The sequence below is a fragment of the Pongo pygmaeus genome, chromosome 7 (assembly GCF_028885625.2).
Source record: "Pongo pygmaeus isolate AG05252 chromosome 7, NHGRI_mPonPyg2-v2.0_pri, whole genome shotgun sequence".
NCBI lineage: Eukaryota > Metazoa > Chordata > Mammalia > Primates > Hominidae > Pongo > Pongo pygmaeus.
The window spans coordinates 22,597,630-22,610,928 of NC_072380.2; the positions used below are offsets into that span (position 1 = coordinate 22,597,630).

The window sequence follows — 13,299 nt, forward strand, 5'->3', positions numbered from 1 at the left end:
GGCAAATAATACATATATTTATTTCCCTAAAAATCTCTGTTAATTGGCTAAGATAATGTGTTCATTAGAATACACACATGCACACACACGAAACTTTGATTTCGCCATTACTTTTAGCATTCTTCTAAACAAACTTTTTTCTTTAAAAAAATATTTTTTTAAATTTTTGTGGGTACATAGTAGGTATATATATTTATGGGTTATATGAGCTATTTTGATATAGTCATACAATGTATAATAATCACATCAAGGTAAATGAGGTATCCATTACCTCAAGCATTTATCCTTTGTGTTACAAACAATCCAATTATACTCTTTTAGTTGTTTTATTTTTTGTTGTTTTTTTTTCACCTTTTTTTTTTTTCTTTTTTGAGACGGAGTCTTGCTCGGTCGCCCAGGCTGGTGTGATCTCAGCTCACCGCATCCTCCACTTCCCAGGTTCAAGCAATTCTCCTGCCTCAGCCTCCTGAGTGCTGGGATTACAGGCACCTACCACCATGCCTGGCTAATTTTTGTGTTTTTTAGAGATGGGATTTCACCATGTTGGTCAGGCTAGTTTGGAACTCCTAACCTCAAGTGATCCACAAACCTCAGCCTCCCAAAGGGCTGGGATTACAGGCGTGAGCCACTGTGGCCGGCCTCTTCTAGTTATTTTAAAATGTACAATTAAATTATTATTCACTATAGTCACCCCGTTGTTTAAATCTCACAGTATCAAATACTAGGTCTTATTCATTCTTTCTGACTGTTTTTTTCTACCCGTTAACTATCCCATTTCCCCTCTTACTACCCTTCCCAGCCTCTGGTAGCCATCATTCTATTCTCATCTCCATGAGTTCAATTGTTGTAATTTTTAGCTCCTACAAATAAGTGAGAACATGTGAAGTTTGTCTTCCTGTGCCTGGCTTATTTCACTTAACATAATGACCTCCAGTTCCATTCATGTTGTTGCAAATGACAGGATCTCATTCTTTTCTATGGCTGAATAATATTCCACTGTGTATGTGTACCACATTTTCTTTGTCCTTTCATCTGTTAATAGACACTTAGGTTGCTTCCAAATCTTGGCTATTGTGAACAGTGCTGCAATAAACATGGAAGTGCAGATGTCTCTTCAATATACTGATTTCCTTTCTTTTATATACATACATAGTAGTGAGATTGCTGAATTACATGGTAGTTCTGTTTTTAGTTTTTTGAGGAACCTCCGAACTGTTCTCCATAGTAGTGTACTAAACATTCCCACCAATAGGGTATGAGGGTTCCCTTTTCTCTGCATCCTCACCAGCATTTGTCATTGCCTGTCTTTTGGATAAAAGTCATTTTAACTGGGTGAGATGATATCTCATTGAAGTTTTGATTTGCGTTTCTCTGATGATCAGTGATATTGAATACCTTTTCATATACCTGTTTGCCATTTTATGTCTCCTTTTAAGAAATGTCTATTCAGCTATTTTGCTCATTTTTAAATTGGATTATTGGATTTTTCCTATTGAATTGTTTGAGCTCCTTACATATTCTGGTTATTAATCCCTTGTCAGATGGATAGTAAACAGTCTTTTTTCTTTCTTCTTCTTTTTTTTTTTTTTAATTTTTTTTTTTTAATTTTTTTTTTTTTTTTGAGACAAGATCTCTCTCTGTTACCCGGGCTGGAGTGCAGTGGCACCATCACAGCTCACTACAGCCTCGACCTTCTGGACTCAAGCAGTCCTCTTGCCTCAGCCTCCTGAGTAGCTGGAACTATGGGCATGTGCCACCATGCCCAGCTCCTTTTTTTATTTTCTGTAGAGACAAGGTCTTGGCTGTTTTGCCCAGGCTGGTCTTGAAGTCCTAGACTCAAGTGACCCTCCCTACTTGGCCTCCCAAAGTGCTGGGATTACAGGGATGAGCCCCACCCAGCCAACAACCATTTTTCATTCCTCCATGCCAACTTTTCCAGTGACTAATGTGATGAAATCATTTAACTTTTATTTCTTTTTACATTGCTTAAAATAAAGAGCATAATACATATTCATTGTTGTCAGAATAGAAATTGGTACAATTTCTGTGGACATCAACTTGGCAATATCTTTCAAAGGTATTTGTACATGGCCTTTGATCCAGAAATTCTACTTCTAAAACTTAATCCTGTGGATATATAGTTGATTCTCATTACTTGTGGATTTCATATTTGTGAATTCCTTCACTTACTAAGATGTATTCGTAACACCCAAATCAGTACTTACAGAGGTTTCATAATCATTCATAATCATTCATGGGAAATTTGAGCCACCTCACTCACATGTTCCTAGCTGAGGTTGAACAAAATGATGCCCTACCTTCTTTTTGCAGCCCTCATATTATAAACAGGCATTCTTTTGAGTTTTATTTAGTGAAACATGTTTTATGTTTTTGTGCTTTTCATGAGTGATTTCACTGTTTAGAATGGCCACCAAGTGTAGTGCTGAAGTACTGCTGTCTAGGGTCCCTAAGCACAAGAAGGCTGTGGTGTGTCTTACAGAGAAAATATGCGAGTGTTAGATATAAGCTTTGTTTAGGCATGAGTTATGGTGGTTTTGGCCATGAGTTCAATGTTAATGAATCAACAGTGTAAATGACCTAAAGTATTATTACACAGAAACACATCTGAAACAAGGTTATATATTAATTGGTGGGTGAAAATGTTATGACCAGAGGCTCACAGGAACTTTACCCTGTATTTCCCTTAGCAGTAGTGTTTCGTTATTTGCTAATTCTGTTTTTGCAGCAACATTATAGAATGTAGCTACTGGGAATAATGAGATAAAAAATTTGACTCATCCAGGACACATGTTCCCAGCTGAGGCTGAACAAAGTGATACTCTGCCTTCTTTTATCCCAGGGATAAATCCCATTTAGCCACAGTATATAATCCTTTTAGTGTGTTGTTGAGTTTGGCTTCCTAGTGTTTTATTGAGGATTTAAAAATCTGTGTTCATCAGAGATACTCACCTGTACTTTTCTTTCTTCTGGTGTCTTTGGCTTTGGTATCAGAGTGATGCTGGCCTCATAATGTGAGTTTGGAAGAATTCTCTATCCTATTTTTGGAAGGTTCAAGAAAGATTGGTATTAATTCTTTTTTTAATGATTAATAGAATTCACCCATGAAACCATCTGGTCCTGTGCTTTTCTTTGTTGAGAGCTGTTTGATTACTGATTCAATCTCCATATTTGCTATTGGTCTGTTTGGGCTTTCTATTTCTTCTTGATTCAGTTTTGGCAGGTTGTATATTTCCAGGACTCTATCCATTTCTTCTAGGTTTTCCAGTGTTTTGGTGTGTGATTATTTGTAATAGTCCCTTATGATCTCTTTCATTTCTGAGGCATCTATTGTAATGTCTCCTCTTTCATTTTTTGTTTTATTTATTTGAGTATCTCTTTTTTTCTTAGTCTTGCTAAGGGTTTGTCAATTTTGTTTAGTTTTTCAAAAACCAACTCTTAGTTTTGTTGACTTTTTTCTATTGTTTTTTTATTCTCTATTTGATTCATTTCTGCCCTAAACTTTCCTTTCTTCTGCTAACTTTGGGCTTATTTGATTCTCCTTTTTCTAGTTTCTTGAAGTGTAAAATAAGGTTAATTCAGATCTTTTTTGTTTTTTAAATCAGCATTTATTACTGTAAACTTTCCTGTAAGTACTGCTTTTGCTGCATCCCATACATTTTGATATGTATATTTTTGTTTTCATTTATCTTGAGGTTTTTTTTTTTTTTTTTAGATAGAATGTTTTGCTCTGTCACCCAGGCTCAATGCAGTGGCACAATGATACCTCACTGCGACCTTGAACTCCTGGGCTCAAGCAATCCTCCTACCTCAGCCTCCTGAGTAGCTGGGACTACAGGATGTACCACCATGCCCAGCTAATTGTTTTTAAAATTTTTAGAGGAGACGAGGTCTTGCTTTGTTGCTAAGGCTGGTCTCGAACTCCTGACCTATCTAGAGATAATTTTAAAATTCCTTTTTGATTTCCTCTTTGACACAATAGTTGTTCAAATAGTTGTGGTGTGTAGTTTCTACGTATTTGTGAATTTTCCTGTTTTCTTAAGTTATTGATTTCTAGTTTCATTCCATTGTGGTGGGAAAAGATACTTACGACGATTTACATCTTCTAAAGTTTGTTGATACTTCTTTGTGATTATATAGCCTGAAGAATATTCTGTGTACACTTGGGAAGAATTCTATTCTTCTGTTATATGGCAAAAAGTTTTGTATATGTGTATTAGGTCCGTTGGGTCCATAGTGTTGTTCAGTTCTGTTTTTTGCTTATTGATTTCTGACTGGATGATTTATCCATTACAGAGAATGATGTATTGAAGTTACTTGCTATTATTATTATTATTTTGAGACAGAGTCTCGCTCTGTCGCCCAGGCTGGAGTATAGTGGCGCAACCTTGGCTCACTGCAACCTCCACCTCCTGGGTTCAAGCAATTCTCCTGCCTCAGCCTCCCAAGTAGCTGGGATTACAGGCATGCACCATCACGCCCAGCTAATTTTTGTATTTTTAGTAGAGACGGAGTTTCACCATGTTGGCCAGGCTGGTCTCGAACTCCTGACCTCAGGTGATCCACCCACCTCGGCCTCCCAAAGTGCTGGGATTACAGGTGTGAGCCACCGTGCCCATCCTACTTGCTATTATTTGATTACTGTCAATGTCTGCCTTCAGATCTGTTGTTGCTTTATATATTTAGGTGCTTTGATGTTGGGTACATATATATTTATAATTGTTATATCTTTCTGTTGTATTGACCCTTTTTCATTATATAATGACTTTTGTTCCCTCTTGTGATGATTTCTGACTTAAAGTCTATTTTGTCTGACAAAAGTTTAGCCACTCATGTTCTCTTTTGGTTACTATTTGCGTGGAATACCTTTCTCTACCCTTTTACTTTCAGCTTATGTGTGTCTTTAAATCTAAAGTGAGTCTTTTGTAGACAGCATGTAGTTGGGTCTTGTTTTCATCCATTCACTCATACTATATCTTTTGATTTGGGAGTTAAAGTAATGATTGATAGGTAAGGACTTACTATTACCATTTTGTTGGTTGCTTTCTGTTTTGTGGTTCTACTGTTCCTCTCTTTTTCTCTTTGTGATTTGATTTTTATTTTTGTAGTGGGGTATTTTGTTTCTTTTTATCTTTTGTGTATCTACTGTGCTTTTTTATTCATAGGGTTTGCAGCAAACATTTTATAGTTATAGCAGTCTGTCTTAACGCTGAGAAGAAATTACCTTCAATGACGTATAGAAACTCTACACTTTACTCCACATTCACACACCTAATGTAATTAATCTCAGGTTTTACTTTATTTTTGAGACAGGGTCTTGCTCTGTCACCTAGGCTGGAGTACAGTGGTGTGATCTTGGCTCACTGCAGCCTCTGCCTCCCAGGTTCAAGTGATTCTCCTACCTCAGCCTCCTGAGTAGCTGGGACTACAGGCACACACCACCACACCCACCTAATTTTTTATATTTTTAGTAGAGATGGGGTTTCACCATGTTGGCCAGGCTGGTCTCTAACTCCTGGCCTCAAGTGATCTGCCTTCCTCAGCCTCCCAGAGTGCTGGGATTATAGGCACGAGCCACCGTTGCCAGCTGCATCTTTTAATTTCTACTTGAACTTCCTTTAGTTGCTCTCATAAGGCTGGTGTAGTCATGACAAACTCCAGTTTTTGTTTGTCTGGAAAAGTCTTTATCTCTCCTTCATTCTTAAAGGGCAATTTTGCTGAGTAAAGTATTCCTGGTTGGCAGGTTTTTTTCTTTCTTTTAGTACTTTGAATATATTATCTCCCGCTTTCCTGGCCTGCAAGGTTGCAGCTGAGAAATTCACTGATAGTCTTATAGAAGCTTCCTTGTATGTTATATGAGAAGTAGGTTTTCTCTTGCTGCTTTCAGATTTTTTCTTTTTGAGTTTTAACAACTTAATTATAATGCGTCTCAGTGTTTATCTTATTTGGAGACCTTTGGGCTTCATGAATTGAAATGTTGATTTTCCTCCCTAGATTTGTTAAACTGTTAGCCTTTAGTTTTTAAAAATAAGCTTTCTGCCCCTTTTTCTTCTCCTTAACTCCCATATGCCTATATTATTTTCACTTGATGTTGTCCCATAAGTCCCGTATACTTTCCACATTCTTTTTTTTCTTTTTGTCCCTCTAATGGTATCATTTCAAATGACCTATCTTTTAAGTTTGCCGGTTCTTTTCTTCTGCCTGAGTCTGCTGTTGAAGCTGTCTCTTGAGCTTTTCAGTTGAGTCATTGTATTCTTCAGCTCCAGGATTTCTATTTGCTTCTTTTTTATGGTTTCTGTTTCTTTATTAAACGTCTCTCTTTATTCATTTATTGCTTTCCTGATTTTGTTTAGTTGTAGTTCATTGAGCTTCTTTAAGATGATTATTTTGGATTCTTTGTCATGCAATTCATACATCTCTATTTAGGGCCAGTTACTAGAGCTTTATTAGTTTCCTTTGGTGGTGTCATTTTTGCCTGGTTCTTTATAATTCATATAGCCTTGCAATGGAGTCTATGCATTTGAAGGAGCAGGGGCCTTCCAGTTTTTATGGACCAGTTCGTCAAGTAAATACCTTCTCCTATTGAGTCCCTGGGTTGATGGGATTGCCTGTGGTATTGTGATTAAGCAGGGCTGAAGCTAGATTATGGGGCTACATTAGGGTTCACAGTCAGTGGGCCTACCACTAGGGGCATGGACAAGTATGTCCCATGGATGGGGAGAGCTATCTCTGGAACTCAACAGGGTGGGACCCAAGCCAGGTCACAGGCTGGTTTGGGTTTATGTTTGGGTCCAATCAGCAGCCCTTTTACCAGAGGAATGGAGAGACATGATTTCCACAAGGTCCCTGTTAAGGCAGGACTTCCTCTTGGCCACAGTAGAGCAGGGCTGGAGCCAGGTCAGAGTGCTGCTTTGAGTCTGCAGTTGGGTCTGGTTGGTGGATCTGTTACTAGGGGCATCAACAGACATGGTTCCTTCCCAGGAGGGATGAGGCTGGTGGTAGGACTGCAGACAAGTGGGACTGGAGCCAGGTTTACAAGGTATAGGCTGATTCTGGGTCTGTAGCTAAAAGGTCAGTGGGCCTACCTTCTCAAAGCAGCCCTTCCTAGTCTTGGGCTCCACCAAGGTTTTATAACCACCTACCTCAATCCCAAGGTTCTCACAATGGCACTTATGGCCATGGATGGCTTCCAAACTATTGTTTCTGTAGGAGGACCAGAGCTGGGGACATTCTCTTTTGCTATCTTGCTGACATCACCTACAACCTACTTTAAAAGTAAATTTTTTCTAATGAGCATAATGAGAAACAAAGATTTTAAAAATAAACTAAATAATTAATGCCTAAGAATTCCAGGTTAATTTTGTATACTCCAGTTCTTCCTATCAGGTATTTGTCATTCAGAAAGGTGATAGTATGAAAAGAATATTTTAGGAGTATATGAGAATATTGTATCTTTTTTTAGAATATGGTTGGCTAAAATATTTACATCTACTCCTAAAATATTCCTGCATAAGCTTGCAGTGAGCTGAGATTGCGCCACTGCACTCCAGCCTGGGTGACAGAGCAAGACTCCGTCTCAAAAAAAAAAAAAAAAAAAAAAAAAAAAAAAAAAAATATATATATATATATATATATATATATATATATACACATATTCCTGCATAATATTATCTTGGTGTTGATATTACCTGTGAAGCTGTAAGTATATTCTTTTATTTCTCTAACAATTTGACAATTGAAGAAAAGTATGTGTTGAATTTTTAGCACCTACTATACACACACACGCACACACACACTACTGTTGTACTTTGTAATATCAAGACACTGATAAAAGTTTTGGTGTTGTATTATTATGGATTAAGACAAAAAAATTAAAAGATGGGATGGAGGAGCTCTTTCTATTGTAGGATTATCTATTGTTTTCATGTTTGATCTGTAGTGAGGTATATTAGTGAAATAGAGAAACAGAATGATGAGTACTAAGCTATTCATAAAATTTCAGTAGTGTGTAATACTTGTAATTTCGAAACAAAGTCAGCTAATATCACGTTGACTTTTCCCCATCTTCCTATTAAAAAAAATTGTTTTAATTCTGGATTTATGTTTTCTAATTTCTTTTCCAGTTACCCTGCAGTTTGTGAATTTTTGCAGAACAATAATTTACTATCAATTATCAGAGCCCATGAAGCCCAAGATGCTGGGTAAGTTACATTAAAATTGTACCAAATATCACTGCAGAGTCTTTGCATTTAATATGAAGACAGATGGACTTTCATCTCTTTTTCAGGTATCGAATGTACAGGAAGAGCCAAGCAACAGGCTTTCCATCACTTATTACAATTTTCTCTGCCCCCAATTACCTAGATGTCTATAACAATAAAGGTAAAGGAGTCCAGCAATATTTGAGTTTGAATTTATGAGTAAACATGAGCTCTGGTTTAATTGTATGTATTTATGTGTGTTTGTGTCATTTTAAAATATAAATTTTAAATAAGAAAAAAAGGGGTCTTAGTTGAAACAAAGGCCAAGAAATTTAGAATTTATGCTGCTGCTTGGTCTTTATCTCCTAAGGATTACTGGCTTCTTTGTGAGTATAAATAATGATCATAATAGGTCAGACTGATACTACAAAATCAAAGTATAAGAAGAATAAATTGCTTCAGGCTTGTGTCAGAATAGTTAGCATAAATTATTGGTTTTGGTGAATTTAATGTGTTTATAACAGTATCTCAGAGTCGCCATTGGTATTTTAATCTTTGTGAATTATTAAACTATTTTTGTTTTTCTTGAGATATGGTCTAGGTAGAGTGACCTAGTGTACAAAGTCAAAAAAAAAAACTTCATTTTTAGTTTAAGCCCTGCCAGAAACTAATACTGTGACTTTGGGTGAGTCACATTATCTTTCTAATCTTCAGTTTCCCATATGAAAAAAGAAGAATGGATATATACATGTCTTTTGTTCCAGAAATTTTACTTCTAAGACTTTATCCTGTTAAAAGTCTTTTTTTTAATTTAAAACTTTTATGATTAATAGTTTATAAGTTTTCTATCGAGGCAGTGGTCCTACTAAAAACTTCATATTTCTGTAACTATTTTGTTGTTTATAAAGTATGACTATAAATTAATAGGACTTTGAAAATAAACATTCCAGAACAAACATATCCAAATGAGTATTGTCCCTTCAAAGTAGTTACCTTGGGAGGCTACACACCTATTCCAACAATGCTGTCCTTGTTCAAAAACATTTTTGGAACTCCTCTTTTGGCATTGCCTTCAGAGTCTGCGACACATTCTTTTGATTATCCTCAATGATGGGAAATCTTCGTCCTTTGAGGGTGGATTTGATTTTTGGACAGCCAAAAGTCATTCGGAGTCAAGACTGATAAATAAGGTGAGTGATTAAGCTAGATGATACCATTTGGGGTCAGAAACAAGGTATGATTATAAGGTAATGAGACTGGTTTTTCTCGTGTTGCTGATACAATGGCTCTGGAGGCACTTCCAAAAGAGGAGTTCCAAAAACGTTTTGAGTAATGGCAGCATCTCTGGATTAATTATATGGTAAGGCAACAAGTTGTGCTGAAAAGAACACAAAGCAAGGAGTCAGTCTAGTCCTGCTTCACTTTTAAGTGTGTCACATTTAACAAGATACTTCTCTGAGCCTCATCTTTAAAATATCTGTCATATAGGGTTGTTGAAGATAAGTTGGAATAAGGAAAATGGATATTAACGTGTTGTTCAAAATATAAATTACTATAATAATACAGATTTTACTGTTGTTGTACCCGATGTGATAATATCAAAGGACCACACTCATCTGATACGAAAGTCTGGTGTGTTTGTAGCTGGTGGTTTCTTAAGTCTCATTACTTTATAGTTATACCTTGTATATGCAGTTGGGGAGATAAGTTTCAAAGATGGCCAAAATATAATTAATATTTACTCTATTTAGAAGTAAACTATGGAATGGCACATCTCATTTCAATCCGATTTGGGTCAGTCATTTTAGTGTGTCCTCCAGTGACTTGTCTATTTTAAAAAGCATGTGTTTGACTTAAGTTCTGTCCTAGTCTTATGTTTTCATTTAACTTAACATTCTTCTCTGAGCCTTATCTGTCCTACAGTGCTCTGCTTCTCCCTCAGTTCATTTGTTATTTCCTTTTTCCTGATATTTCCAGTATATTAGCAACTTAGGTTTTATTCTTATTTATTCTCTTATCAATGGTGTGGACTGTTTGTGTTGTTAAATGTCTTCAAGGACTCTTGTGGCCCTAGATCTCCTATTTGTAATGAAGGTGTTCCTTTCTCACTTTCTTTTTTAACTTCATCAAAAAGAGTATCTATTGATTGCTCAATGGATTTATCAGTGTGCCAAGCTGAAACATGCCACCTAAGTCAGCAGGCACTATACAGCTCACTCACTGCTAGCTTGTTTTTTGTCTCAATCTAACCTGGTTTTGTTCTTGATTATTTCTTTAGCAAACTTTAAACGTTACAGTCCTGGCCAGGCACAGTGGCTCATGCCTGTAATCTCAGCACTTTGGGAGGCCAAAGGGAGGATCACTTGAGGCCTAGAATTCAAGACCAGCCTGGGCAACAAAATGTGACCCCATCTTTACAAAGAAAAATTTAAAAGTTAGCCAGGCAAGGTGGAGCATGCCTATAGTCCTAGCTACTCAGGAGGCTGAGGTAGTAGGATCCTTTGAGTCCAGTAGTTCGAGGCTTCAGTGAGCTGTGATCACACCACTGCATTCCAGCCAGGCAACAGAGCAAGAAGACCCTGTCTCTAAAAAATAGAAAAAAAAAAAGTAAAAGCCACAGTTCATTCTACCTGAGTTTTCTGTCAGCTTTGACATAATTAGTAACTTTTATCTCAAAACAGTCTTATTTTCATTGGTTGTTTCTTAAGCATTTTAGAAGGAAAAGGGCAGAAAATGTGGCAATTGAAACAGTCCCCGGTGGTACTCAATTACTCCCCATACAAGTGCCTTCTTTTCTGAAAAAGGGAACTCTATTATTCTTTTTCTTCTTCCTTTTCTTCTACTGTTGCTCTTCTTTCTCTCTTTTTCTTTTTTCTTTGCTTTTCTCTTTTCTTTCTCTTTCTCTCTCTCTCTCTTTCTTTTTTCCTTCCTTCCTTCCTTCCTTTCCTTTCTTTTCTTTCCCTCCGTACCTCTCTCTCTCTCTTTCATTCTCTCTCTCTCTTTCTCTCTGTCTCTCTTTCTCCCGGTCTCTGTCACTTAGGTGGAACACAGTGGCACGAACTTGATTAACTGCAGCCTCGACTTCCTGGGCTCAAGTGATCCTCCCACCTCAGCCTCCCAACTAGCTGGGACCACAGGTGCATGCCACCACACCCGGCTAATTTTTAAATATTTTTTATAGAGACAGGGTCTCGTTATGTTGCCCAGGCTGGTCTCAAACTCCTGAGCCTAAGCAATCCTCCTGCCTCGGCCTCCCAAAGTGCTGGTATTACAAGTGTGTGCCACCACACCTAGCCTCTTTCATATTTTTTTTTTTTTCAGAGACAGAGTCTCGCTGTGTTGCCCAGGCTGGAGTGCAGTGGTGTGGTCTTGGCTCACTACAACCTCTGCCTCCCGGGTTCAAGCAATTCTCCCGCCTCAGCCTCCCAAGTAGCTGGGACTACAGGTGCATGTCGCCACGCCTGGCTAATTTTTTGTATTTTAGTAGAGACGGGGTTTTACCATGTTGCCCAGGCTGGTCTCGATCTCCTGAGCTGAGGCAGTCCGCCCACCTCGGCCTCCCAAAGTGCTAGGAGTGCTCTTTCATATTCTTTAGACTTCTTGGTATCTACAGGTATTTCTTAGTTCCACTGGTTACACGAAAGACCTTTAATCCTGATTTTTAAAGTTTCTTATTCTTGTTTTCTTCTATCCACTGGGAACACACCCAAAAGCAGTTTTATAAGCTCTTGTTTCCAGTCATTCACTGTTGAGACTCACCTCCCACTTCTTTTTCCTGGGTAGAAATTGAGGGAGTTGTTGAATAATGATATATGACATATTTACCTAAACTAAATAAAATACATACATGTGAAAATAATGGAACATGTACATCATAGCCAGTGTTAGGCTTTTTAAGAGCTAGAAACTATATTTTAATTTATTTTCTTAATAATGTATGGTGTACATTTTAGACATTCAATAAATTTTAAGAACACTAGATTATCCTATAGCAAAGAAACAGGAACGAGGACGTGACCCATATCTGCCATTTCTAGAGGACTGTTACACCCTGTTTTATTTTATGACCACAGAATAATTAAGAGAATAGTGCAAACAACATTGCTGGTGATAACGGCTAAGGAATTGGATTTTAAGACTTTCAAAATAAAAAGAAAATCAGTTTGGCATCAAAGTATGTGTGCAACTATCCGAATGGTTAATATTAAACATTTATAGCATGCTGGCAATATACTGCTGTGTATTGGAGAAATCGTCAATTTTAAAATCCACTATATTGAATACAGAGATGATTTAATCTAATTTTGAATATTTAATTGTAAATTGCTCCAAGTTTGCCATTTGTGTCTTCCAGTATGAGTTGATAACTGCAATATATAAACTCCTGGAGAGTGTATACAATCTTTGACTCTGGCTAATGACTAGCGAAACAGGCTGTGTCCATTTAATGAGTGATATTTGCCTTCAAAGGAGAGTTGTAATTATAACCATTTGGCCTATAAAAGGAAATTATGGGGAAATTTTCCTCATGTGGATCTTGAGGTTTATATAGATAGTTACTGTGCAGTGACTCCAAAGTTTCAGTTTCTTTTGTACTTTTATTATATGAGCTCTTCAGGTAACTTTGTTCCTTGGAACAACTCTTAAGAGAATGAACTAAATAAAAGGCTTTAAAATTTTCCCTCTGCCCTTTACCTAGTCAAGTCCCGACTTTACAAATGGAAAGTTCTCGAATTCTGTGTAGCAGGTACACAGCTGTACAAAGCATACCACTTGCCATGCCATGTTCTTCTGTGCCAGATTTTTTTGCTTTTTTCCTTTTTAGCTGCTGTGTTGAAATATGAAAACAATGTCATGAATATCAGGCAGTTTAACTGTTCTCCACACCCCTACTGGCTTCCAAACTTTATGGATGTTTTCACATGGTCTTTGCCTTTTGTTGGGGAAAAAGGTAAGAGAACTAAAGCACATGTCTTATCAGTTGTTTGGTGACTGAGCACACCTTATATTTGCATGAGCCCCTCCATGGTTCAGAAATGTTTTCTAATTTTGTTTGTTCTCTACATAGATTTTTTTTTTT

The 13,299-nt window shown here is 37.2% G+C and overlaps 1 protein-coding gene across 3 annotated transcripts in view; it reads left to right on the forward strand.

The window, feature by feature from the left end:
* Positions 1–13,299, forward strand: part of PPP3CC (protein phosphatase 3 catalytic subunit gamma) — a 104,943-nt gene that overhangs the window by 78,163 nt on the left and 13,481 nt on the right. For all 3 annotated transcript variants that reach the window (XM_054498184.2, XM_054498185.2, XM_063669347.1), the window contains exons 7-9: positions 8,142–8,219; positions 8,306–8,400; positions 13,045–13,170. In XM_054498184.2, the coding sequence (XP_054354159.1) occupies positions 8,142–8,219; positions 8,306–8,400; positions 13,045–13,170 (299 nt within the window). The remainder of the gene's footprint in view (positions 1–8,141; positions 8,220–8,305; positions 8,401–13,044; positions 13,171–13,299) is intronic.